The sequence below is a fragment of the Rhinolophus sinicus genome, linkage group LG03 (assembly GCF_036562045.2).
Source record: "Rhinolophus sinicus isolate RSC01 linkage group LG03, ASM3656204v1, whole genome shotgun sequence".
Lineage (NCBI taxonomy): Eukaryota > Metazoa > Chordata > Mammalia > Chiroptera > Rhinolophidae > Rhinolophus > Rhinolophus sinicus.
Genome location: NC_133753.1, coordinates 58,291,537 through 58,317,281, shown reverse-complemented (window position 1 = coordinate 58,317,281; position 25,745 = coordinate 58,291,537). Strand labels below are relative to the sequence as shown.

The following is a 25,745-nucleotide window of genomic DNA, read 5'->3' as shown; positions in this document are numbered from 1 at the left end:
ATGGCATCATTCACCGTTGTGTTTTATTCTTGTCTCAAAAAAGGAAGCATTCCACTCATCCACCTTTTAAAAGTCCAAATGCTGATCAGGTTTTAGGGGTTAAAAAAAAATGCACATTCCTTCAAAATGACACAAGACATAATTTTGATCAGGAGAGAAAATTGTTTTAAGATTGGGTTGAGAGTTGTTTGTTTTTTCCTCAGCAACTTACCTCTATTTCCCTTTCATAGTCTTCTTTGTCATATTCTTCATCTTCGTTTTGTGTCTGAAGGGCCACACTGCCAAAGTCTAATGACATGGTCTTCCTGCAGGAAGAGAAAGATGTTTGGTTTTCGAAATAGCCCCCAAATCTCGCAAGACCAAACTATACAATAGATGTCGTACACAAAAAAGACAACAGCAGCCAGGAAGAAGACACACACAACTTACATATGACAAATAGTTAGGACTCCACATATAAAGAGAGTTCTGTCAAACTAACTGTGATTCACAGAAAACAGCCATATGACAGCAATTCATGGGGGGGGGGGGGGGATGCAAAAAGCTAATCGACTTACAACGAGACCTTTCTAGCGGTCTGGAAAACATAACTTAAAACAATAAGATTTTTGTCCACACAAAAAAATAAGATAATAATCAACTAGAAATGTGCCAAAACATGAAAATTTTAAGACTATGCTCAAAGTTTCTAACTTGACGTATTCAATATGGCACAGCTATTATCCGTCACAATTTGCTTCATCCATTGAATGTCACAAATCCAAATTTCATGTTTTACAAAAAGAGAGCTACTACATCCTGAGTTAATGATTGCCACCCAAAAACCATTTAGAATCTGGTAAACTCCACACAGCTTGATAAAATCAGGTTCTAGCGCAAAAAAAAAAAAAAAAAAAAACCCTCAGGAAAAACAGAAGTGAAGGCTGTGAAGCTGTACCACTGTGGAGTTCCAAAAGCAACAGCAAGAGTTCCCTGGAGAATGGTAACTGCTGTGGCAGAAGCAACAGCAGGAAATGGGTTTTCAAGTGCGTACAGTCAAAAGGCTGCTGATGATTTGAATTATACTTAGGGATCATGACACTACACAGACACTACTCAGAATTTCAAAGCTCTGACAAAAAAAAAGCAGGCAGGCGTCATCAATTACCCAGCCTGATACTGCCCTCCGTTCAGTCCCCTCGTCTGCAAGGCAGTGACATGCACTTTGATGTGAGCCTGAGCCACAGCTCATTCGCTACACTTTTCAGGCTCTAAAATGTCATTAAATTGGACGTAAAATAAGATGCAAAGACCCAGCCATCCAAAAGCATTTTACCATCAAGGACTCAACGCCCTCATGCTAACGTTTGAGAACTATGGTCATACACGTTGATGCAAGCCAATAGCTCTATAGCTCCACTTCGTCAGATCTAAGGCACCCTTGATTATATGCCACAGTTCCATTCGTACCACTAAGAAAAGATGTGGCCAGTTACATATGACACGGCATTAATGTTAAAATGCAGCCTGCCTTGGTGGATGTTAAAATGTGAAAAGAAAATGTGCACGTTAGAATAGGTGAAACACGGTATTACAGATGAACACAAATGTGACTTGGAATGATGAAATCCCCGTATGTCCAGTTTTTGTCTTTCAAGGTCTGAAGTACATTTCTTGGCCAAACTCTAATTTGCAGCCCACCTTTTTTTATCCCTTGCTCTCTGGTACCTACACTTAACTCAGCCCTTTCAACTCTATCAACTCAGACTCCTTGCATCAACAGTAAACCCTTCTGGCCTCTGCTTCTTGAACCAGAACTGCTCCTTGCTGTTTCTGTGCCAGGGCTAAAAAGAGGAAGGGACATGTGCACTTTTTCACTGAAAGGGAAAACATATAAGCTTGGGGAAATCTGAACCTTTTCTCCATCCAGCAGCTACAAGAACCCTCCTGTATACCAGCATAAGACGGAGATCTGAATATGATAAAGAACCTATAATATAGCTGAAATGATGAGGGAAAAATACACAAGTTCATGTCCCTGGGGTTTTTTCACTAATGGAAGTAAACATCAAGTCTATGGAACCTACAGATAATGAAAACACTAGTCCATTTAAATCCTGGCTCCCTAAAAAAAAGAGATTAAGCTGGACCTTAAAAATATTCCTGGATTCTCTAGGCATGAATAGTCTCTCCTACCTCTGAGTCTTATAGTATTCTCCACCTCTTCTTGCATTGTACAGTTAAAGCCAGAAGATGGAATTTGGGTTAATTTCTCCTTTATGAGGTAAAGGAAGGGAGGGGGTTTATTTCAGTCATTCACTAACCTGCCACCAATTTCTGTTGAATAGTGAAAAAGAACACTAAGATAGAGAATAATGAATTCTACAAGATATTTTCATTTTTAAGCGAAGAGAATGTAAAAGACCAAAGTATATCTTTCCTAGAATGGCATTTTAAATTCAAACGATGTCATTAAAGAAGAAATCTGAAAATATCTGCAGGCCAAAATTTCTCTCCACTGGGGAAGAAAAGATACAAATAGGTTTTCCTTCTGAAAAGTACAAACTACTAGAGACCTTAAGAAACTATTTTAGGCATAACGGGAAATTTGATAAACTTACTGTGGTTTTTTTAAAAAAAGGACTAAAAAGGTAATTAATATTTTAACTATAATTTAAAATAAAAGCTAATGCTTTTCTCCAACCTATTAATCACTACTAATTACACTGCTGTCAGAGACTTTACTATACTATTCAGAACAATAAGAGATTTCAAAAAAAAAAAATAGCAACACAGTGAACTCAGAAGCCATAAAGGAAAACCTCGACAGAAACTTAACCATGATAAAATAAAGTTTGTATACGGCAAAAGACAACATTAATAAGTTAAATGTTATGTATGGAAAAATACATCACTAACAAAGTCAAAAGATAAAATAATAATAAATAATGAGAAAAATATTTGCAAAACATGTGACAAAGTATTAATACAGTATACAATTCTCACAAAAAAATAATAAGAAAAAAAACCCAATTTAAAAATGGGCAACTGACATGACAATTCATTAAAAGAAAGATATGTAAATGCCCAAATTAACTTGAAAATATGCTTATGCTCATCCAGAATTCAAAGTGTCATTTAAACAATGAAATATGATTTTGAACCAGTAAATTAAAAACAAAAACCAAAAAAAACTTAGTAACACCTAGTGGTGCCCCTTTTATAGGAACCAGGCATCCTCATGAGTTGCTGGTGAAAGCATGAACTATCAATATTAATATGCTGAAAAAACATTTGTCCTATTTAAAGTACTTTTGAATACATTTAACAATATGATGCCACTAATACAAATAATTAAATATTTGTATATTTATTGACTGGCCATTAAAAAAATCAAGACACAGAATAAGCATACAATAGGCTTATTTTAATAGCAAGCTAGTTAATACTTTCTTGACAGATACCTTTTTCTGAACCTATTAACAAGACTATGTTCTGTCCTTTACACTCAGATCGAAACGGCTCAGCCTCAGCAATCATGTTCCTGGTTATGCTGTCTTTGCCCTCCTTGCAATAAGAAGGAAGACCAGTGGGTGTTTAGTTTGACAAAACATTCAAAATCAAAAGCAGCATTGTTTTTGTTTCCTCTAATAGCCTGTAGGCACTTTGAAGGTAGAAATGTCTCCCATACCCTTTGCACATGGTAGGCACCCAACAATTTGGTGAATGAATATAATACATTTGTGATGTCCTGTTTGGATTCATTATTTCAATAAAATTTTACTGGGCACCTACTGTATGCCAGGTTATACCGTAGATGTATCTAAGACTTGGTACCAGCCCTGGGGAGCTAACAGTCCCTTAGGGAAACAATGATATAAATTAATAGTTACATTGTAATAATACATTGTAATAAATAATACATTGTAATAATAATACATTGTAATAAATTCTGTGATAGAGAAAAGGCCCATAGCAAATATTAACTTTGCCTAAAAAGAAAGGAAGGTTGAGAGAAGTTTCACAGAAAGACTTAATTAGAAATAGATCCTAAAGGATACAATACAGCCTGTAAGTAGCTAAGAATGAGGGCACTCATTTGGACAACCTGGGTGCAATTCTGGCTCTTCCATTTATCAGCTGTGCAACTTTGAGCAAATTGTTTCCATTTCTTCATTAATAAAATGAGGGTAAAAACAATAACTACCTCAAAGACTGGCTATGAGGATTCATAAGATAAAGCATATAAAGTGCTTAGCACTGTACACCAACCAATATTTTTTAGTTTAGTTATTATTATGACATTATTACTGATGAATGGGAATCTGCCAGCTACAAAACAGGTTAAAAGAACAAAGAGCATTCAGTATATCTGAGAAAAGGTAAATGTGCAGCCTGTGGGAAACCTTATTTCAAGTAATACCACCCCCTTGAAGGTGACCTCCGAATCTGGTTCCCCCATGGAATTAATAACTCTTTTGCACTTTCGGTCTATATATCGTACACTTTTCTTATGATTTCAATTTCAGCCTCTCATTTAGCCGAACGCATTCACATATCTAGGGAGGGCATATAAATTGTCATGCATTGTGAAGGATATGGCGAAATTCAGCTTAAATCACACTCAAATCTATGACTACGATTGAAAAGGTTAAATGCCACAAAAGAGGTTTTTAAGTGCCCTGAGAGTTAGTAAATTCTACTCACTTGCCTACATGCTAGCTTCTTGTCTAGAATGGAAATAGTCTGAGCAGCACACCAGCGTGTTTTAGACTTGCAATACCAAGCCTAGGAAGCCTATTCATTCACTCAACAATTATTTACCAAACACTGTTCAAGATTACAAAGATTCACAGGGCTTGGTGGCGGGAAAGAAAATAAACATAAACAAATGATGACAATAATCTGTGGTAAATGCTAACGACAGCAGCTTGGACACATCGATTCAGGATGCCCAGAGGATGCCGCGAGTGGGCACCCACAGGCTGAACGAATGAATAAATCAAGGGCCTTACCAAGCAACTCCATTTGGCGTCAACTACTGCACAACAAATAGGTACCGGGAAGCCAAAGCTGCACAGAGCCCAGGATGCCCGGGGCTGCTGGCTTTGACTGCCGGCGTCACAGGCACTCGTTCAACACACGTGTACAGAGAACCCACTGTGAGCCAGGCGAAGCGCAAGGGTGACCACAGGGGTTTCCCAAGGGGAGGGTCTCAGGGCTACCCCAGAAGCCATGAAGAGGCGAAAACGGCCTCTCAGAGGTCACTGCTAAGTAGGATCTTGGGGTCTCGATGACACTTCAAAGTCAAAGACTGAGTCCTGCAACCCTCGAGCCGTCTACCAGCGGGATTTGGGGAGGGGGTGATCAGCCCTCCCGGAAGCCTCAGCCAGAATCCCGAGGACCCCGCATCCCCCGTAACTCCACGCCCAAGCCCAGCCGCAGAGCGAAACTCACCAGACGCTGCGGATGCTGTCACCGTGGGGAAACCCTAGCCCCGATCGAAGACCAACTTCTAGCAAACCCCCTCACCCTAGCTCTAATCTGCTAGCGCCTTCCTAGTCACAACCGAACTTCGGAGCCCTGAAGTCATTGAGGAGCAGCTGCCTCCTGCAATCGCCGGCCAGAGGCCCCTCTAGTGGGCGGGGCCATGCAGGGGCGGGGGGAGGGTGTGGAGGCCAAAGTCTCCGCCTTGCCCGAGCTTGGTTGAGAAGTCCTCTTGCACTTACAAATGTACGGCTGTTTGAAAGCGGGCGCCAGAGGCGGCGGGAAGCTCCTCCTGTGCGCCCATTGGTGGATTCGTAAGCCAATTACAAGAGAGTTGACTCTAGAGAGGGCGGGTTTATCAGTTGCCTAGAGAAGCCCAAGCGCTTTGCCTACGGCCTTTGGCGAAGATGAACCGGCCTTGCCCGAGCCTCCTGCCCCTTCCCTCACCACCTGGTGCTGGAGACTGGGGCAGTGACTCGTGCCACCTGTGCTGGCAACTTCTAAACCCCAGCACAGAGAATCCTTCACTTCCCCATCGAACTCTTACGTAGGAAATTTTTGCATTTGCCCTTCTGATTCTCTAAGGTGCCTGCCTCTCCATCACCTAAACAGCTTAGGTGTTGTTTTACTTTGTCTTCTTAATTACTTGGTCCCGACTTGTTTGAATTTGTGTTTCTTTAATTACTGATTAGATGGCACATTTTCGCACATGTTTATTCACGAATTTCGAGTGTGATTGTTCTTGTCATTTAGGTATATGTCAGCCTGTCCCTTAAGACAGCACTGCCCAGTCTGCAGCAAAGCCCGTTACGGTATATACCTTCCATGGTTAAAAAGGGTTCCAGTGAATATCAAGGAATTGGTAGCAGCAGATTCACATATCCTTTTAACCTTTTTCCATATATACTAATATGGAGCCAAATAATTGTTCAAGGCTCTTCATAACCTGGCTACTTTTCCTCTGCTACCTCACCATCCCGCACCTGTGATACCTACAATGACCCCTATAGCTCCATCAATTAGCATAAGTCTCTGGCGCATAATAGGTACTCAATCCATAGCAGCAAAGTGAGTAAAATCACTGGCTGAGCCGCCTATGGTTCCCACAGTGCTTTGGTTTTGCGGGAGGTATTTCTTTCACCTGTATTGCCCTACCTTACTTCCCCACCTACTCAGTCTTCAAGATAAGTGAGCACCTCCTTGAAGCCTTTCATGACACACATATCCCTCCTTTGGCAGAAATAATCTTTCCCACCTTTGTACATAGTGCACATATCCTATTGTAGTTCTTACTATCTACTATAATTAGTTGTGTGTTAGTTTCACTCAAGCCAATGTTAAAATCTTAAGGTTCTTATTTTGCTTCTTTGTTTCATGGCCCCTGGTAGGCACTCAAAACAAATTTGTTAAATGCGTAAATGAATGAACAAATAATGAAGGGTTTTTGTGCCAGAAAAAGCAAACAAAGGCATTCAGGTACATGGCAGTTGTTGAAACCTGAGCCAAGGTATCTGTTAATGAGAACTAAGCTTAGGGATTTTTCCTATCTCACTGAAGTCCATCAACAAGCTGTTTGCAGCGTCCTGTGCTAAGGGTTAAGATGGAATGCTACAGCGAGAATGCTAAGTGATACCTGTCCTCAAACAACTGCTTTTTAAAGGGATGAAAACGTAAAAGATGTAAGTTGGAGGGAGCACATGAGGAGGCAGTATTTATAATCCCTTACGCAGTGCTTTAGAATTTGGTAAGTTTTTTCACAGACACTAGCTCATTTGGTCCTCACAATAGCCAAGTGGACTGTTATTATGTAATACCTAGGACAGGTATTAGTATCTCATTTTACAGTGGAAGAAACTGACAAAAAAAATTAAGTGACTTGTCCATGTCTACACTGCTCATGTGAGACAAAGAGGGAATTTGAACCCAGTTCCTATACCTCCAAATCTAGAGCTTGTCACTACATATAAAACATTAGGCTTAAGCACCTAAGTCACAAAAGATGCTAAATAAAGAATTGGAGCCCCTTGCTTCTAAAAATGGATTTGAGTGCAGTTATGAATATACTGTAATCAATAAACTTTTCTTGACTGCCTATCCTATTTAATTCCTGGCCTAGGTGCTTGAATACAAAGTGTGAGGCAGGACCCCTACCCCTACCTAGGCAGCTACCCACACTCTATTTGGGGTGCAAGATGCTTACATAAAAAGACAAACAAGGCACAAAAGTAGTTTGCTACCTGTGCTGTGAGTAGAATAGGCAATAATTTGGGGAGCAAGTGAATAATGAAGGATCTATCAGGGAAGGTTGCTAGAGGAAGAGGAAGAGACAGTCAATCAATAGGAAGTTTGATTCACATGAGTGACTGCAATGTGAAGGCCAAAACAACAAAAGTGAAGGATTCTGATATTTAGAGGTAAGATTGGAGAAGTAGGCAGGAAGAAGGTAGCCAGTCGAAGAGCTTGAAGCCTAGAGTGGGAAAGGCATTCTACAGAGGTAAGGTATGATGCACACAAGGAATGAACATGTCCAGAGAAACATAAGCAGAGGTATTCTGGGGTAATAAGGACAAATGTGGGGGAAGAGAGAGAAACTCCCAAACACCTGGTATCCTGTACAAGAGATTACTTGTGGAATGCCTTGCATTTTTTAAACAGACACACCTAGGAGCTAGGAGGGACGCTACCTGTACAATACTTGTTTACATTTCAAATGGAAATGTCATATTGTTGATGAGATGTGGTCCCTCCTATGAAGAAGTATTTGACACTTTCTCTTTGGTGTAAAACTATCAGGTCAAAGCAATGCCATCATGAAATGAGAAATGCTATCCTCAAAAGAGCACTGAACTTAAAGACGATCCAAGTTCAAGCTCCAGCTCTCCTACCTGCTAGCTTTTGTCCACACAATTGCTTTAACCTCTCTGAGCCTCAAAGTCCCAATCTGAAAATAGAAATGACTCTCCAAATACCATCCACGGCCCACTGGTGGGACTGAAGGCTCTTCCTGATGGACCATTAAATGGTACAAACAAGCAAGTCATCTCTTCAGTTATCATGGAAAAATATCTCGCAATTTTATAGGCTTTTTATCTTTACATACAGCTAAGGTTTACGTTTAGGAATCTAAGGAAGGTATTAGGGGTTACTAATGTTTAGAATTCATAAATTAAAATGAGCACATTATTCAAGTTCACCAAGAAAGGTTATTCGTCATTTCTGTGCACAACATTGCAAAGCTCCTGCTCATACACACTTGAAGATAATTAAAATTCCCACTTTGGGAGAAGGATGTTAATAGTGATAAACTTACTTAAGTTTTTTGAATAATTTACGAGGCAGTATTTGGAGATATAAAAATTATATGATTGAGATCATATTCTTCCCTTAAAAATAAATAATTCCTATTTTTCCTCTCCAGCTCTTTATGTTGCTGAGTTACTTTTTCCCTACCAAAAAAAAGGGTGGGGGGGGGGGAAATGTACGTGGAATGGTAGGTCTTTTGCATCTTCAGTAGTCTTTGGCCAGAAGCATATGAGAACCAATTGCCTGGATTTAATATTTAGGATTTTCAGTCATGATGAGTTTTTAAATCAGAAAACCAGTAAAAGCTCAGAAGAGGTGATGATGACCATTTAACAAAGATCCAGTTCTACAGGAATTATATTTGAACATGGAATGCACACCCTCCCAAAGGCCACTCCGCTTATGTTTCTTGAAACACTCTGATTAGAAAGGAAATACACAAACAAGATTTAAATTAGTATGTATTTTAAATGTTTATATAACGCGTTCAATACATATTGACAAAATACAACATGACATAATCTTACCATTCATAGAAATATTACAGGATTTAAATTTTAATGGATTTGAACACACAGACAGCATAGTGCAGTAATGGAGCACATGTTTAAAGTTGTCTGAACTTCCTCTGTTTTAGGTCAGGTTAGAAATGAACCATGGGATGAAAATTTGGGTGCAAATGATTTATTAAGGAAGGGCTACCTGGAGAAAGCTGTCAGAGGGTGAGGAAGCACATCAGGGAAGGGGCAGAGCCTATGGGGGAGGGGGCGTCGTTGGGAGAGAGGTGCCCACCCAGCCTGACTCACAGGGAGCTCTGCAGGGTAATCAGGATGGGGCAAGGGAGCTGGGCTTTCCCACTCCTGCACCAGTGATGGTGGCAGCGGATAGAAAAAGGAAACCTACAGGTGCCTTTGACTCAAAGCAGCTCCCCTAGCCTGAGGCTGTTCTCAGAATGAACAGAATCACCGTGCAGGCAGTTAGGAGCAAAACATACAGAGGCCAGAGGAGGGGTATACAGATACGGTTCCAGGGATCCAGTGGGGTCTGGGGAAGCTGACAGTGTCTCCAACGACATATGCGTTTACCATCCCTTGATCTTATCAGCATTTCTCTGGAGATGATATTACGCATTTCCATTTGAGGCCTTCATGAAGGCGAGGTCTCACGCAGCTCATCCCCTCCTAGTTCCAGCATAATGGAATCAGGTGCGCCACGGTGACCCTACCATCGTGTTCTGTGGCTTTAGTATATTCAGGGAAACTGCCAAGAGTTAAAAAGTAGCCAGCTTCCTAAAATCTTTTGACATATCTCAGTTTCACCTCCAACATTTTTTTTTAACTAAACTTTTTATTCTGAGAAAACTGCAGATTCACATGATGTTGCAAGAAATAACACAGGGAGATCTCCTGTAAGCTTTACCCAGTTTCTACCAATGATAACATCTTGCAAAACCATAGTACATCACAACAAGGAGATCCACACGGATACAGTCAAGATTCAGACCAATTCCATCACAAAAGGATCCCTCATGTTGCCCTTTTATAACTATGTCCACTTCCCTCCTTCCTACTTAACCCCTACTCTGTTCTCCGTTTCCATAATTTTATCATTTCAAGAATGTTATATAAATGTAGTTCGATAGTGTATAAACTTTTGGGATTTGCTTTTTTGCTATGCATAATCCTCTGGAGAGTCATCCAAGTTTTTGTAACAGTATCTCATTCCTTTTTATTGCTGAGTACTATTCCATGGTATAGATGTACCATAGTTCGTTTGTTTCCAGTTGTAGGTCCTTATAAACAAAGCTACTATGAACATTCCTTTACAAGTTTTTTGTGAACATAAGTTTTCATTTCTCTGTGATCGATGCCTGGGATTATAACTACTGGGATGAATGTTAGCTGCATGTCTAGTTTTTTAGTAAACTACCAAATTGCTTTTCAGAGTAGCTGTACTATTTTTCATTCACACCAGGAATGTGTGATCCACTTTCTCCTCATCCTAGCCAGCATCTAGTGTTGTTGCTATTTTTTATTTTACCCATTTTGATAGGTATACGGTAATATCTCCTTGTGAATTTAATTCGCATTACCCTACTGGCTAATGATGGTGAACATATTTTTATGCGCTTATCTGCCATCTCTGCATCTTCAGTAAAATGTCTGTTCATGTTTTTTTTGCCCATTTTCTAATTAGACTTTTTCACTGTTGAGTTTTAACAGTGTTTTATGTATTCCAGATGTTAGCCCTTTTTCAGATATGTGGTTTGCAAATATTTCCTCCCAGTCTATCACTTGTCCTTCATCCTCTTGAGCAAACATTTGTCATTTCGATGAAACATAATGTACCAGTTTTTCCTTTAATGGATCATATCAAGTCTAAGAACTCTTTGCCTAGCCCCATATCCTGAAGAATGGCCCCTATGTTTTTCTTTCATAAAAGTTTCATAGTTTAACATTTTAAGTTTAAGTCCACCATCAGGTTCAGCTAATGTTTATGTAAAGTGTGAGATTCATTCTTTTGCCTACAGGTGTCCAATGGCTCCAGCATCATCTGTTGAAAAGACTATCCTGTCTACTGAGTAAAATGCCCCAGCCTCCAACTCTCTGACTCACAGGACTGGTTGAGTCCCCCCACTGTAGGCCACAGCTCCTAAAAGGCAGCCCTTCCACACAGCTCCCCCTCCTTCTGTTACTACCCCTCCACCCCTTCACTGGCCCTAGGGCACTGCACCCTCCCCTGTGGCTTCCCAGATTCTCCCACACCTTTGTAAAACAGAGTCCCTGTATTAAATTCTCCTCAAATTACCCAATGTAAGCGAGCCATCTGTTTCCTGTCAGGACTGCATGACACAGCCTACAAATGACAAATTTTCTAAATCCCAAACATCAGATATATACTGTCAATTGTCACAAAGCAATAATCATTTATTTTTTTTTGAAAAGTCATTTACAGGTATTTATAGGCAGATGGATTTCCACTTTAACACATGCAATCAAACATTTCCTTTGTTGTTTTATTTTCTTTTAACTGTGTCTGCAGTACTCGTAAGAGCAGTATTTGCTCATCCAGCTACTATGCCATTACAGTTGAAATACTGATTATCCATGTGTCCTGCTCCCATCATTTATTTGCTGCGTCTATTTGTATCAGGAATTCTTTCTTGCTACCCAGCAAACACTCTGCTCAGCCAGACTGAGACCACAGCCCTTCTCTGAGGAAGGTGATTAGATCACCCATCAGTTTCTATGATCTATATCCCTCTTGATCTTTATGAAGAGATAATCAAGAACTACGGTATATGCAAAACTGATGAAAAATACATTATATCCTAATTGTATAAAAGGAAACAAACCTGTGTAAGAAATTAATAGCAGTAGCAGTAAAATAAAAATCATAAACCCTTACATAAAAATATTAAGAGTTCAGTGTGCTTGGTTTCTGATGATTTCTATCCAAAAGAAGTTTCCCGTATTTTATTTAAAACTTAGCAAATATATCACAATTACAAATATTAAGTTGTATCTATATAGCCAAAATGAAGTGGAGTTAAGGCAATTATCCAGATAACTCAGGATAAAAAACACTCTAAAATAAGGGCCGTATCTCTATATGCAAGGGCAAGCAAAGGACTGATGCAGTTTTTTGCTACTTAAAACAACCAAATCCTTCTACCATATTCACTCATTTTATTCCAAAGTTTCAATGTTTTTGCCTGAAAGGCTTGGGGTGTCTGCCTTTTGCATGTTGACATCAGTTGTGCAATTCATGCTGAGTACAAACACAGACTAAAGGAAAACACTGGAGTTTTCACCTTCACTATATGGACTGGTTATCAACACTGATCCATAATAAATGGAAAATTTGCTTTTTATAGACCGATGTTATGTGAGGGCTGAAATGGACCTTTGAATTCACCTCGCCTAGGTCTCTCATTTTATAGACACGGAAATTGGAGTCCAGACAGGTTCAGTGACTTGCCAATGGTCACAGTGATCACAGCCAGTCCAGCACTCTTCCCTGCACAACGCTTAATTACACCACCTGTTTACCAGTGCATCTGCATGTGGCAAAACTTCCCAACTGTTTAGTTTACTATGTTTACTCCCTTCTGCATTTTGTCCGGTCACATCTAGAAAAGGTGCTATAGATACATGTAGGTGAGGGACTATCATTAAGTCACAGCCAATCAAGAGGATATCTGCCCTTTCAAATAAATCCAGTATTTTAAATAGTAACAGGACCAACTTGGATAGTGAATATGACGAACACTGGTTTGGTTGCCATCTTTTAAATCCATGTGCTCATGAGCTTTTTTTGGTGGGGGGATGGGAGGAGGGAGAAATATGATATCAGAAATGACTGATAGATTTGGCCTCTTCGGCTTGTCACATGCTACATACAAACAGTTCAAACAGCAAAAATTGAGAAATACTAGGCCAAATAATTTGGGCCCCAACCCTTTAACCAGCAAATGGGACAAGCCAATGGAGCAGACCAATGCTTTTAGTGGCTTTTGATTTGATTCCACTGGCATAGACACAGTCCGAATTCAATGTCAGATTTATTTTAATATTGCAGTGAAAGTGCTACTAAACAGAAAATATAATAAAGTCAATATCCATCAAGCAAATTGATTCTTATTTTTGTAACAACTTTTTTTTGGCAAATGGTTCTGTAGGTATAGAATATGAAGACACTTATAACTAATCTCCCCAATATGAAAATGTCCCCAAATTATCAAGTTGAAAGGCACATACCACTGCCCCAGCAGTTCATTCAAGTTATCTTTAGCATGTGAAATTTTAATTGTGCTTTTAGCTTGTTATCAATGCAATATGGCCTTAAAAAGTGACATCCGTGCATATGTATAATTCCTTTTCAAAGGGACCAATCCTCTTCTCCTTTTCTGATTTTTCACTTTCTGATGATCAATTTTTGTTAGTTCTTTGTTTTATAAAGGATCCAATCCATGATGGTCTCAGAAAGATGCACTTCACAGTTTGTGTTCTATTTTATCTAGAATCCAAGTTTGAATTATCTTTGTGTCCTATCACAAAATGGAGTTTCTTGAAGTATCAGTGTGATGGTATTTCCCTACTATCATTTGTTTGAATGCAAAAGTCCTGGATTATTATCTTTTCTTACTGGTTGTTTAAGGCTTACTTCACTTCCAGAAGAGATGATTGGCAAACTATTATCCATGTGGTATCTGATAAGGTGGCCGACATTATCAAATATATGATCCTTGGTCCTCACCTTGAAAAGGAAATACAGAGGTATTTAGGTTAAATGACAATAGTTCTCCTGAAAGACAAAACAATCAGGGGGAAAAAAGAACCAAAAGAACACATATCCCTGAAAGAGCTATTTTGCTGAATAAAATAAAAGGTAGTTTTTAGCTCTGTATCCCTCAGTAAATAATTTTTTCATTCCCCATTACCTTTGTAAAGCAACTGTCCTTCCCAGTTAGGAAAATGGTAAGCATTTGTCACCCAATCCAAATTTGCAATCAACCTTTTTGCCATGTGACAATTTGCTATATTCTATCATGTCACTATTCCTATAAATATTTAAGAGGGTTGTAGCAAAGCATGAATTTCAGGATTATGATTAAATCTCATCAAGCAGAGTTCTTCCATAATATCCTGTTTGTGCAGGAAGCAGGCTTTTCTGCAGAAGTCCTACCTCTCCTGGGAGGCTCAGCAAAAATCCTGTGCCTTCCAAGAGGCTTCTCAGACCTTTCTAACAGGTATGTGTCTCCTTCCTGCAGACTTCATGCCAGTGATTCATAAATACTTGTTACACAGAACTTCGTGTCCTGCATGCCAAACTCAGGGAACTCAGTTGCCCTAGGCCTGCCTTCTCCTGTGGACTTTCCTCCCTATTGTAATTATATCCTCACCCTAGACACGGGCAGAAGACATTACTCTTGATCATGGTTCCACTGGCTTAGCAGCCTGTCCATAACATACTCCTGCTCAGAGGCTGGCCGGGAACTGTCCAGGAGCGGGAAGGAGTGCAGCTAGGGAGCACCCTATTCCATAATTCTGCTACCTCTCATCTCCTCAAGACATTCTTTAAGTTCTGTCTAGATACTGGTTTTCAGCATAAAACACACACACTTATTGGAATAAGTTTGACTACGAACTGTAAATTACATGGTATTTTACATGCAATGGTATTGCATCAGTGTTTTAATTTCTTGATTGTGGTCATGGTACTATGGCTATGTAAGAGAATATCCCTATTCTTAGAAAATACACACTCACGGATGAAAAGGAAAAGGGCACGATGTCTCCAACTTACTCTCAAATGGCCCCAAACCTGGAAGATGTTTTTACCTCTTCCGTCTCATCCCCAACCCAAGTCAAATCAGCTGGTCACTTCTGTCAGTCTGTGCTCTTCATTTCAGCTCACTCTTCCCTCCTCTATACTTCTCCTGCCTCCATTCTGGTTCAAGCTTTCACTAGATTTTAACCTATAATCCTCTAATTACTTTCTCTGTCCTTGGTTTTCCCCCCTTCTCTCTAATCGATCTTGCATGCAAATAGCAAATTAATATTCTTAGTGCCAGGATTATAAACTAACCACTTGGGTGAATACACCAAGAGGTGTTTCGGTTTGCTGGGAATAAGGTGGAAGCGAGTTTTTAAGTTTTTTGAATTAAAAAATGGGGAGATTTCATATAAAATCTAGTTTTGTGGCTTCGTTGGAAAAATCAAAGCTGGCTACAACAGCCCCTACACCAAATGGCAGCAATTGACTGGCACTGAGTGGTGACCGCCCCCTTTACACAAGACATGCACTCACTTTCAGTTCATCACAGGCCACCACACCCCTTGCTCCTTCCATCTCTTGCCCAGCTTTACACACTTACAGCACTGGGCAGGCCCTGCAAACATTTGTCACTGTGACCCCCATCACACAGGCTGTGTGTGTGTGTGTGTGTGTGTGTGTGTGTGTGTGTGTGGTAACAAAACATCACAGATCTACCCGCTGAACAAATTTTCAAGTGTTCACCATACAGGAATATTTTGTTTTACTGCGTGTCACTTTATTGTGCTTTGTAGATATTGCGTTTTTAGAAATTGAAGGTTTGTGGCAACCCTATGTCAAGCAAATCTACCGACACCATTTTCCCAACAGCATTTGCTCACTTCGTGTCTCTGTGTCACATTTTCGTAATGCTCACAATATTTCAAGCTTTTTCATTATTATATTTGCTATGGTGATCTTTGATGTTACTATTGTAATTGCTTGGGGGCAACATGAACCATACCCAAATAAAACAGAAAACTGAATTGATAAATGTTGTATGTGTTCTGACTGCTCCACTGACTGGCCATTCCCCTGGGGATGTATGCTGGATAAATACCCAGAAGTGGAATATTTGAATCATATGGGACTTCTATTTTTAATTTTTTGAGGAAACTACATACAGATTTTCATAGCAGCTGCACCACATTACGTTCTCACAACAGAGTACAAGTGTTCCAATTTTTGCACACCCACACTTGTTCTTTCCTGGGTTTTTTTTTTTTTTTATAATGGCGATCCTAACAAGTGAAAAATGATGTCTTACTGTGAATTTGATTTGCATTTCCCTGATGATACTGTTGTTGAGCATCTTTTCATATATCTGTTGGCCATTTTTACATCTTCTTTGGAGAAATGTCTATTCAAGTTGTCTATCATTTTTAAATCAGGTTATTTGTGTTTTTGTTTGTTTCGTTTTTGCTACTCAGTTGTAGGAGTTCCTTATATATTTTGAAAATTAATCCCTGCTCAAATACATGGTTTGCAAATATTTTCTCTCATTCAGTAGGTTGCTTTTTCACTCTGCTGATTGTTTCCTTTTGCTGCGCAGAAACTTTTTAGTTTGATGTCATCCCACTTATCTATTTTTGCATTTGTTGTCTGTGTTTTGGTTTGGGTATCGTATCCAAGAAATCATTGCCAAACCAATGTTATAAAACTTTCCCCTTATGTTTCCTCCTAGGAGTTTTATAGTTTTAAGTCTTATATTTAAGTCTTTAATCTATTTTGAGTTGATTTTTGTGTAGGGTATAAAGACAAGGGATCAATTTCATTCTCTTGCATGTGGATATCCAGTTTTTCTAACCCCTTTTTGTTGCAGAGCCTACCCTTTCCCCATTGTATCTTTTCCCCATTCTTGGCAACCTTGTCAAAGATCATTTGACCATATATTTATAGGTTTGTTTCTGAGCTGTCTATACTGTTCCATTAGTCTATATGTCTGTCTTCATGCCAGTACCATACTGTTTTGATTACTGTATCTTTATGTTTTAAAATCATTAAGTATAATGCCTCCAACTTTATCCTTCTTTCTCAAGATTGTTGTGGCTATTTGGGGTCCTCTGCGGTTCCAAATGAATTTTAGGATTATTTTTCTACTTCCATAAAAAAATGCTATTAGGATTTTAATATAGACTGCATTGAATCTATAGATTGTTTTGGATAGTATAGGCATTTTAACAATATTATATCTTCTAATCCATGAACATGGAATGTCTTTCCATTTATTTGTGTTTTCTTTCATTTCTTTCAGCATTGCTTTGTAGTTTTCAGGGCACAAGTGTTATGCCTCCTTGGTTAAATTCATTCTTAAGTATGTTATTCTTTTTTGACATTATTGTAAATGGATTGTTTTCTTAATTTCCTTTTTGGATTGTTCATTATTAGTGTATAAAACTGCAACCGGTTTTTGTATGTTGATTTTGTATTCTGCAAGTTTGCTTAAATTGTTTATTCTAACAGTTTTTTTGTTATATTATGTTAAATATTATGTTAAATAAAAGTGCCACTTCTAATATTATGTTAAATAAAAGTGGCAAGAGTGGGCATCCTTGTCTTGTTCCTGATATTAGAGGAAAAACTTTCAGTTTTTCACTGTTGAGTATGATATTAGCTGTGGGCATTACATATGTGGCCTTTACTATTCTTAGTTTGTTGAGTGTCTATTTTATCATGAAAAGGTATTAAATTTTGTCAAATGATTTTTTTTATCTATTGAGATGATCATGTGATTTTTATCCTTCATTCTGCTAATGTGGTGTGTCACATTGATTTTCATATGTTGAACCATCCTTGCATTCTAGGGATAATTCCCACTTGGTCATGGCATACAATTCTTTCAATGCACTGTTGAATTTGTTTTGCTAGTATTTTGTTGAGGATTTTTGTACCTATGTTTATCAGGGATGTTGGCCTGTAATTTTCTTTTCTTATAGTGTCTTTTTTTGGTTTTGGTATAAGGGTAATGCTGGCCTCATAAAAGGGGTTTGGAAGTATTTCCTCCTCTTTGGTTTTTTGGAAAAGTTTAAGAAGGATTGGCATTAGTTATTCTTTACATGTTTTGTAGAATTCACAAACAAGCCATTTGGTCCTGGGCTTTTCTTTATTGGAAAGTTTTTGATTATTGATTCAGTCTCCTTACTAGTAATTTATCTATTCAGATTTTCTATTTATTTATGATTTAATGTTGGTAGACTGTATGTTTTTAGGAATTTATCCATTTCGTCTAGGTTATCTAATTTCTTGGAATATAATTGTTCTTGGTAATCTCTTATAATCATTTAATTTCTGTTGAATCAGTTCTTTGTTCATTTGTTGCTTTTTGTTTTATATCCCACATATGAATTAAATCATATGGTTCTTATACTTTTCCATCCGACTTATTTAACTTAGTATAATACTCTCAATATCCCTCCATTTTGTTGTAAATTGGCATCAGCTGTAATGTTTCCTCTTTCAATTCTGATTTTATTTGAGTCTTGCTTCTGGTTTTATTAGCTAACCTAGCTAAAGGTTTGTCAATTTTGTTTATTCTTTCAAAACCTAATTCATAGTTTGGTGTATTTTTTCTACTGTTTTTCTATTCTCTTTCATTTATTTCTGCTCTAATCTGAATTATTTCCTTTATTCTGCTAATTTGGGATTTAGTTTGTTCTTCCTTTTCTAGTTCTTTGAGATGTAAAATTAGGTTGTTTATTTGAGAGCTTTCCTTTTTTTCAACATAGGCATTTATCACCATCATCTTCCTTCATGTCACTTTTGCTGCATCCCATAGTTTTGGTATGCTGTATTTTCATTTTCATTTGTCTCCAGATATTTTCAAATTTCCCTTTTCATTTCTTCTTTGACCCATTGGTTGTTCAAGAGTATGTTGTTTAATTTCCATATATTTGTAAATATTAGAGTTTTCTTTCTGCCATTAGTTTCATTCCATTGTGATTTGATAAGATATTTGGTAGGATTTCAATCTTCCCAAATTTGTTAACACTTGTTTTGTGATCTAACATATCCTAGGATTTATAACCTAACATGTTAATGTTTCGAGTGTGTTTGAGAAGAATGTGTATTCTGCTGCTGTTGGGTAGAATGTTCTGTTCATATCTATTAGGTCCATTTGATCTATATAGTGTTATTCAAGTCCTCTGTTTCCTTATTCATCTTCTGTTTGGATGTTATTGAAATCTTCTACTATTACTGTTTTGCTGTCTATTTCTCCCATCAGTTATGCCAATGTTTGTGTCATATACTTGGGTGTTCTGATGTTAGGTGCATACATATTCATAATTGTTATACATTTCTAGTGAATTAATTCTTTTATCATTATATAATGTCATTCTTTGTCTCTTTTAACAGTTTTTGACTTAAAGTTTACTTTGTCTGATATAAGTATGACCACCCCTGCTCTCTTTTGGTTATCATTTGCATGGAATATCTTTATCTATCCTTTCATTTTCAACCTATGTGTATCCTTAAATCTAAAGTGAGCCTCTTATAGAAAGCATATAATTGGATTATCTTTTTTTTTTTATCCATTTAGTTGTTCCACATCTTCTGACTAGAGAGTTTAAACCATTTACAATTAAGGTAATTATTGACAAGGAAGGACTTATTATTACTATTTTGTTGTTTTTAGTCCAGGATCATTTCAGTCTACAGGTATCCTCTGTTCCAGCCATACATTTTTTTATTAGCATAATACCATTCTACTGCTCTGTCTGTTCCTATGGTTTCTTCCCTACACTTCAAATGTACCCCCTTTTTAAAATTTGCCTTCTTTCAAGTTTCATCATACATATCAGACCCTGCAAGGGACCTTTCAGTTTGCCTCATCCAGAGCGCTCCTCTATCCTGGGAAACATCATAGTGCTTTGGTCGAACCATTCTTATGTCATTCATCCTTATAATTATTTAAGCATCGATTTTATGAAATTGTAAGTACCCTGAGAGCAAGGACTATCTATGTGATACTGAGCAATAGTCAATTGTAAATCCCTGTACATCCATGTAGATATTCGTTTAATTCACTGAACTGAATTGAGAAGGGCAGAATTGATCCTGCAGTGTGGATCCCACTCAAACCCCTCCACTAACCTTGATTTAGCACTTCCTGCTCCAACTGGAAGGTTCAAGAAAAAGTAAACCCTTAACCTTGAACACATTTCAATATAATAATATAATAGATTGTGGATCTTATTCCGAGTAACATTACTCACAGGACCCTACAAAGACCACAAGGAGAAGTCAGTGGTACCTTGCCTTCCGGATCTACCAGGAGAAGGTGTTTTGCCTGGCCTCCCTGTAGTCCACTCAGTACATACTGGCCAGGAGATGTTGCGCTCTCTCGAACCAAAAAGTCCCCGTCTTTGACTAACAGGCTCTCTGCTGCCTTCCTGCTCAGCTTGCCGTGGTAGCAGTCTTCACTCCGCAACTGCTGCCTAATGTGTGGCAAAGAATGTGAGCTGGCAGGCTGGGCCATGGCACCTGGCTGAACAGTTTCTGGTGCTTCTGAAGTCAAAATACAAAAGAGAGACATCATCAAGTTATCTCCTCATTCATTCATTCATTCATTCACTCACTCAGCAAATACAACTTGAAGCCCTACTGTGCGCCAGGCACTATTTAAATAATGCTGTTTCTAAAACAAATGAGGTTTATGTTTTCAGAACTTCCAACAGCTCTAATTTAATAGGAGATCCAAACATTGTTACCAGGGAAGTCTTGTCCAGGTGCAGGAGTTTTCCTTTCAGATGAGAAAAGGAACTGGCCCATGAGAACTGCTTTTATAACTGCAGAGACAGTTACATCAGGCTCTTTATGTCCCGAGGGCTATATGTTGAAGAGAAAGAGGCTTATGCTGTATCTGAATTACAGAGCGCTTCTAAGACTTTCCAAACTCTTTGAAAATGCCTACAGTAACTTTGGGTTATGCTTACTTTTTAACATTCAGCTTTTTTAAAAACCAAATTATTAAGGTGCTTCAGAGATGCTTCTGACCAAGCACTTCAAAGCTTTGCTGATCCTAAGAGTATTCCTATTAAATGACCATTCTGTTGTTTGTGTCATTCACTTGCCTGGAAAAAAACAGAGTCAATCAGGTTAAAAAAAAAAAAAAAAAAAGGCAAAACATTGAGGCAGCCCCCCAAGGCTCTGCAGAAAGCGTATTATCCAGAGTGAGGGCAGTGGGGATGACAGGTACTTCCAAGTAGCACTTAACAGTGCTATTGATACTGACAGTGATAATCATTATTGTGTAGTTCCCATTTATCGAACAAGACAGGCACTGTTCAATGCTATATTATCTTGTTTGACTCTCAAAATTAGACAGGCAAGAAAACAGATCTTTAGAAAGTCCAAATGACTTACCCAAAGTCACACAGCTAATATGTTATAGACCTGGGATTTGAAACAAGATCCGACCTCCAAGCTCAAGTCATTAATCACCGCACTCTAAAGCTCTTGCTTTGGATTGAAAAATCTTTCTATTTCCACAACTGGTCTTGCCACTCTACTCCTGTACTCACCAAGGTCCTTAGTAGATAAAAGGCTATCAGGATGATTTACAGCATCTCCAGAAGTAACAACATAAAATTCTTATGTCTGAATCTAGCTAAAAGTCATATGTTTAATATGGCAAATTAACCAGGAAAATAATCATAGAAATCAGATTTTGTCTTTTTAAATGCAAAAGACCTTTTGCAGTAGAAACCAGCCTTTATCTTCATAAATGCAAAGGGGTGTTTATGTGTCCTTATGCAAAGGTCTCATAAATGAAAAATCCTCTTGATTTTGAGTTTTACATCTTATACGTGACAATCCTATAAAGTCGCTGATAAAGGGATCGAGTGCCCTGTGGACATAAGGCAGTTCTCCTGTTAATATGCTACAGTTTCGTCCCTGCTTAAGAACTCTTTCTGCATAACACAGTTATGATGCCACATTCACAAGTATATCTTCTAAAAGTATCTTTTGTCTATTCTAGTGGCTATAAATATTCTCCTTTACAAACAATCAGGTCTTTCAATTGTCACTAGAAAAAGCCTGAAGAAATGTGTCTGGATTTGATGAATAATACTTGAGGATGGACTTAGTGCTGTCTGCTTTCAAGCATAATGGGGAACTTCTGTTGAGTAGCTGTGTGTGTTTATGTGTGTAAGAGAGAAAGTGTTTTTGCAAGTGTGGAGGAGAAGCACACATGCATATGTGTGGGCACACACATCTTAGTGCACGATGGCTCTGGGTTTATTCTGAGATTATGGTGGAGAGCTTTTAGACAAGGAAAAAACAAAAGAAAAACAGACATTATATCATCTTGAAAAGAGGCAACAGATCATGGGCCAGCCAGAGAATCTGGACATTATTTTGCTAACATGGTTTCCCAAATTAGCACAAGGACAAGATACACTGTGCTAGGAGATTTCAATCATTCAAACATTTGCTAAAAATCTATTTCTACTAAAAGAGAATATCTCACAGACTTTTGTAAATTTTTGTTTTAATTTTAAAAGTTATACATGTTAATTTTTTAAAATCTTGGAAAAAATAAAATTAATCACCAATGGTCTTAACCACTCTTAACATGGTGGTACATTATCTATTATCGTGGTCCTTTCCTTACATAAAGTTGACTTTGAGGATGATAATCATAATTTAAATATAGTTATTTATATATAATTTCCATACAATATTAAATTGTTGGCTTGATATATTTTCTCAGAAGTAGTGAAGTTTAAGGAAGCAGCAAGAAAGGCCATTCTAATTGAAACCAAAAAAGAAAAAAGTGATAGGCTCATGGAAGAAAATAATCATGTCACCTTGGAGTTCCATTAGTAACTAAAGACAAATTGTTCACAATTAAAACTTCAGGAAAGCACAAGATACATATGAATATCCACACCCATATGTATCTGATGCACAAAACCTTTGAAAGGGGGAATACAGCTTAGGAAAGAGAAAAAAATCTAACATGTAAAATCTGAAATAAACAATTGCAAGTAATGCCAATGAGAAGGGAGGGGGGTGAGACACTTAAAGAAACCAATGTGAACTGTGAAGACAGCATATTGATGCATTCAGTTTTTTAAAAGCACATGTAAAAAGATATTTTTGATAGTATTGATTATTATATTATCAAAGGACTGGAAAATAACTGTGTATAGAATTAAAAATATACGCAAAAGTAAGGATAACCACATAACTAAAAAAAAATCAGAAGAGGGATATAAACTTGTGAGAAGAGTATCAGGGTTAGGGGACAATCCTCAGTTTTCTGTTGTGGGAAGAAAAGCGTGCCCTTTTCTCCCCACGTCATGTTACAACGGCTTCATCTCTGATTCAGGAGGACCACAAGTCGCCAATTCTCTTTAGTCATGTAGTTATATTTTTAAAAGTTGCCATGAACACTGAATTAGTGCAAAGTGAACCATTGTCCCTAGGGGAATTGCAGGGTGAATTTCCTCCAAGCCTCAGGGCACAACATTTTTATCAATCATACATAGCCTTGTTTTACGCGTGTTTCTGTCTCAAGACACCACATTTACTATATATTACTGACTCATTAACACTGAACTCACAGCCTGCATCATTATAACCCATGCCCACATGAAGCTTATCTAACACATATTTTCTCTGTAAGGCATATCACAGTCTTCTTGAGCTTGGGAACACTAGACAGAACTCCAGCAGAACTTAGAGGCCATCTTAAACAGCAAAATCATCAAGAAGTATCACAAAATGTGGCACTAAATAGATAGCAATAGGACACTTGTTTACAATATGAAAGTTGAAACAAAAAGGCAAAGCACTGCCTTGTTTGACCTCAGCGGGGAATGTGTGCACTGGGCAACTCAAATTTTCTGTTGCTCTGCATATGTCCACAAATCACCACAGAAGTGCCATGAGTTTGGATTTGGGGATTACAAATAAATTTTAGTGAGTGAGCAAATTCTCAAATATGGAATTCACGAATAATGAGAATCAACTGTATATTGTTTATTGTTTATCAGTACGGGTCAGTTGGGGGTGAAAATTATCAAATAGGAACTTATTTGGATTATTGAGGGGAAAAACTATGACCACTCTATAAGGTGTCTAAGAAGTTGCTACTAAAAGATGTTAATATAAAATGTTAAGCATAAATGAAAGGCTAAGATACTACCCAGAGAAAAATTATCTGTAACATAAAGGAATAATCACATGTCTACTAAAATATATTACAAAGCCATAGTAACTAGTATATTGCAATTAATATACTGGTATAGAACAGGCAAATGGGTCAATAGAAAAACTATTCACATATATAGGAGGCTCAGAAACAGATTAACATATATAGGAGGAATCTAGTATAATAGAGATTGACATTAAAGAAAGACGAGATTATTTAGTCAATGATGTTTGGAAAATTGGATCTTTACATAGATAATATCACTAGACCTTCTACCTCATATCAAACATAAAGTTCAAGTGGAATATATGTTTTATTATAGAAATAAAAATATAATGCCGATAGAAGAAAATATAGTAGAAGCTGGATAAAGAAGAGAAAAAGTTAATCCAAAGCAAATAGAAGGAAGATATAATAAAGATAAAAATGGAAATCAATGAAACAGAAAACAAAAATAGAAAAATTAAACCAAAACCTGTATACTTTGGAAAGATCAATTAAATTAATAAATCTCAATGGACACTGATCAAGAAAAGAAGAGAGACTATAGAAAGTACCAATAACAAGAAAGAGAGAAGGCATCCTTCAGGCAGCAAGAGAATAATAAAGGAATATTATGGGAAATTTCATGCAGAACTGATTCTAAGTGAACAAAGCAACATCCTACTAAGTTTTTTAGGAAATTACATTGCCAAAGAAACCACAATCCCTTCTGGTGGTCTATAGCTGTAAGGCTTTTAAAGTGAACCCAATCTCTCAAGCTCATACCAGTAGGAAATGGGCTTTAAAGGTGGTAAAGCCCCAAGAAAAGGCACATTCTCCAGCATCCACTTGAAATATACACATGGAGGATAATGGCACAGAAGGCACAGACCCAGCCCATAGATGACAATAGACAAGGAGGCTCCTCTCATAAAGCGGAAACAGAGTCCAAGCAAATCATTTTGTGTCATTCCAGCTCAGGGAGCCTAAGCAATCACTGGCTGGCAGGATTTGGTAATCGCTGTGAACCAGTGCCTGCTGTGTGCTGTGCATGCTTCCGTTTTGGGAATGTGAGTTTGTATTGTGGTTATCTTATTCCAATTCCACCAATTTCGCTTGCGGAGAGGGCAGACAAGTTACAAATTATAAGGATTCCCTACCCAATCTTGATGGAGAGGACTCACATCACCACCATGGAGTTTTAGGCTGGATGTTGTAATCATATGCGGTATTGCAATGTCTCCCTTTGGGAGAGGGCAAGTATATTCTATGCGAAAAGAAGAGTTCATGGGTATTTGGGTAGCAGAAAGGTGTGCTGTAGCAGACTGCTGTCTGCCAATATAGTCTCCCTTTCATTACATAATAGAACTCTTAAGTTTTAGCTGGGCTCATGGCCACCCAGCTAGACTCACTTTTCTAGCCCCTTTGAAGCTAGGGATGGCCACAAGCCCTAGTTCCACCAATAGCACAAGAGAAGAAATGATGTCTGCCACTTATGGGTCGTGTCCTTTAAAGG

General features: G+C 38.0%; 2 protein-coding genes across 6 annotated transcripts in view; both read right to left on the bottom strand.

The window, feature by feature from the left end:
- The window catches only part of CEP152 (centrosomal protein 152), an 82,867-nt gene extending 77,299 nt beyond the window's left edge, over positions 1–5,568 (bottom strand). For 3 of the 4 annotated variants that reach the window (XM_074327770.1, XM_019730686.2, XM_074327772.1), the window contains exons 1-2: positions 5,437–5,568; positions 212–305 (exon numbers count right to left, since the gene is read on the bottom strand). In XM_074327770.1, coding sequence (XP_074183871.1) covers positions 212–298 — 87 coding nt within the window. In that variant the 5' untranslated portion in view covers positions 299–305; positions 5,437–5,568. Of the gene's footprint in view, positions 1–211; positions 306–4,994; positions 5,273–5,436 lie in introns of those variants that run through there. The other variant, XM_074327769.1, reaches the window with a different exon arrangement.
- A 6,107-nt stretch (positions 5,569–11,675) lies between these two features.
- The window catches only part of SHC4 (SHC adaptor protein 4), a 109,065-nt gene continuing 94,995 nt past the window's right edge, over positions 11,676–25,745 (bottom strand). For both annotated transcript variants that reach the window (XM_019730684.2, XM_074327768.1), the window contains 2 exons: positions 20,339–20,592; positions 11,676–14,028 (listed from right to left, as the gene is read on the bottom strand). In XM_019730684.2, coding sequence (XP_019586243.2) covers positions 13,873–14,028; positions 20,339–20,592 — 410 coding nt within the window. In that variant the 3' untranslated portion in view covers positions 11,676–13,872. The remainder of the gene's footprint in view (positions 14,029–20,338; positions 20,593–25,745) is intronic.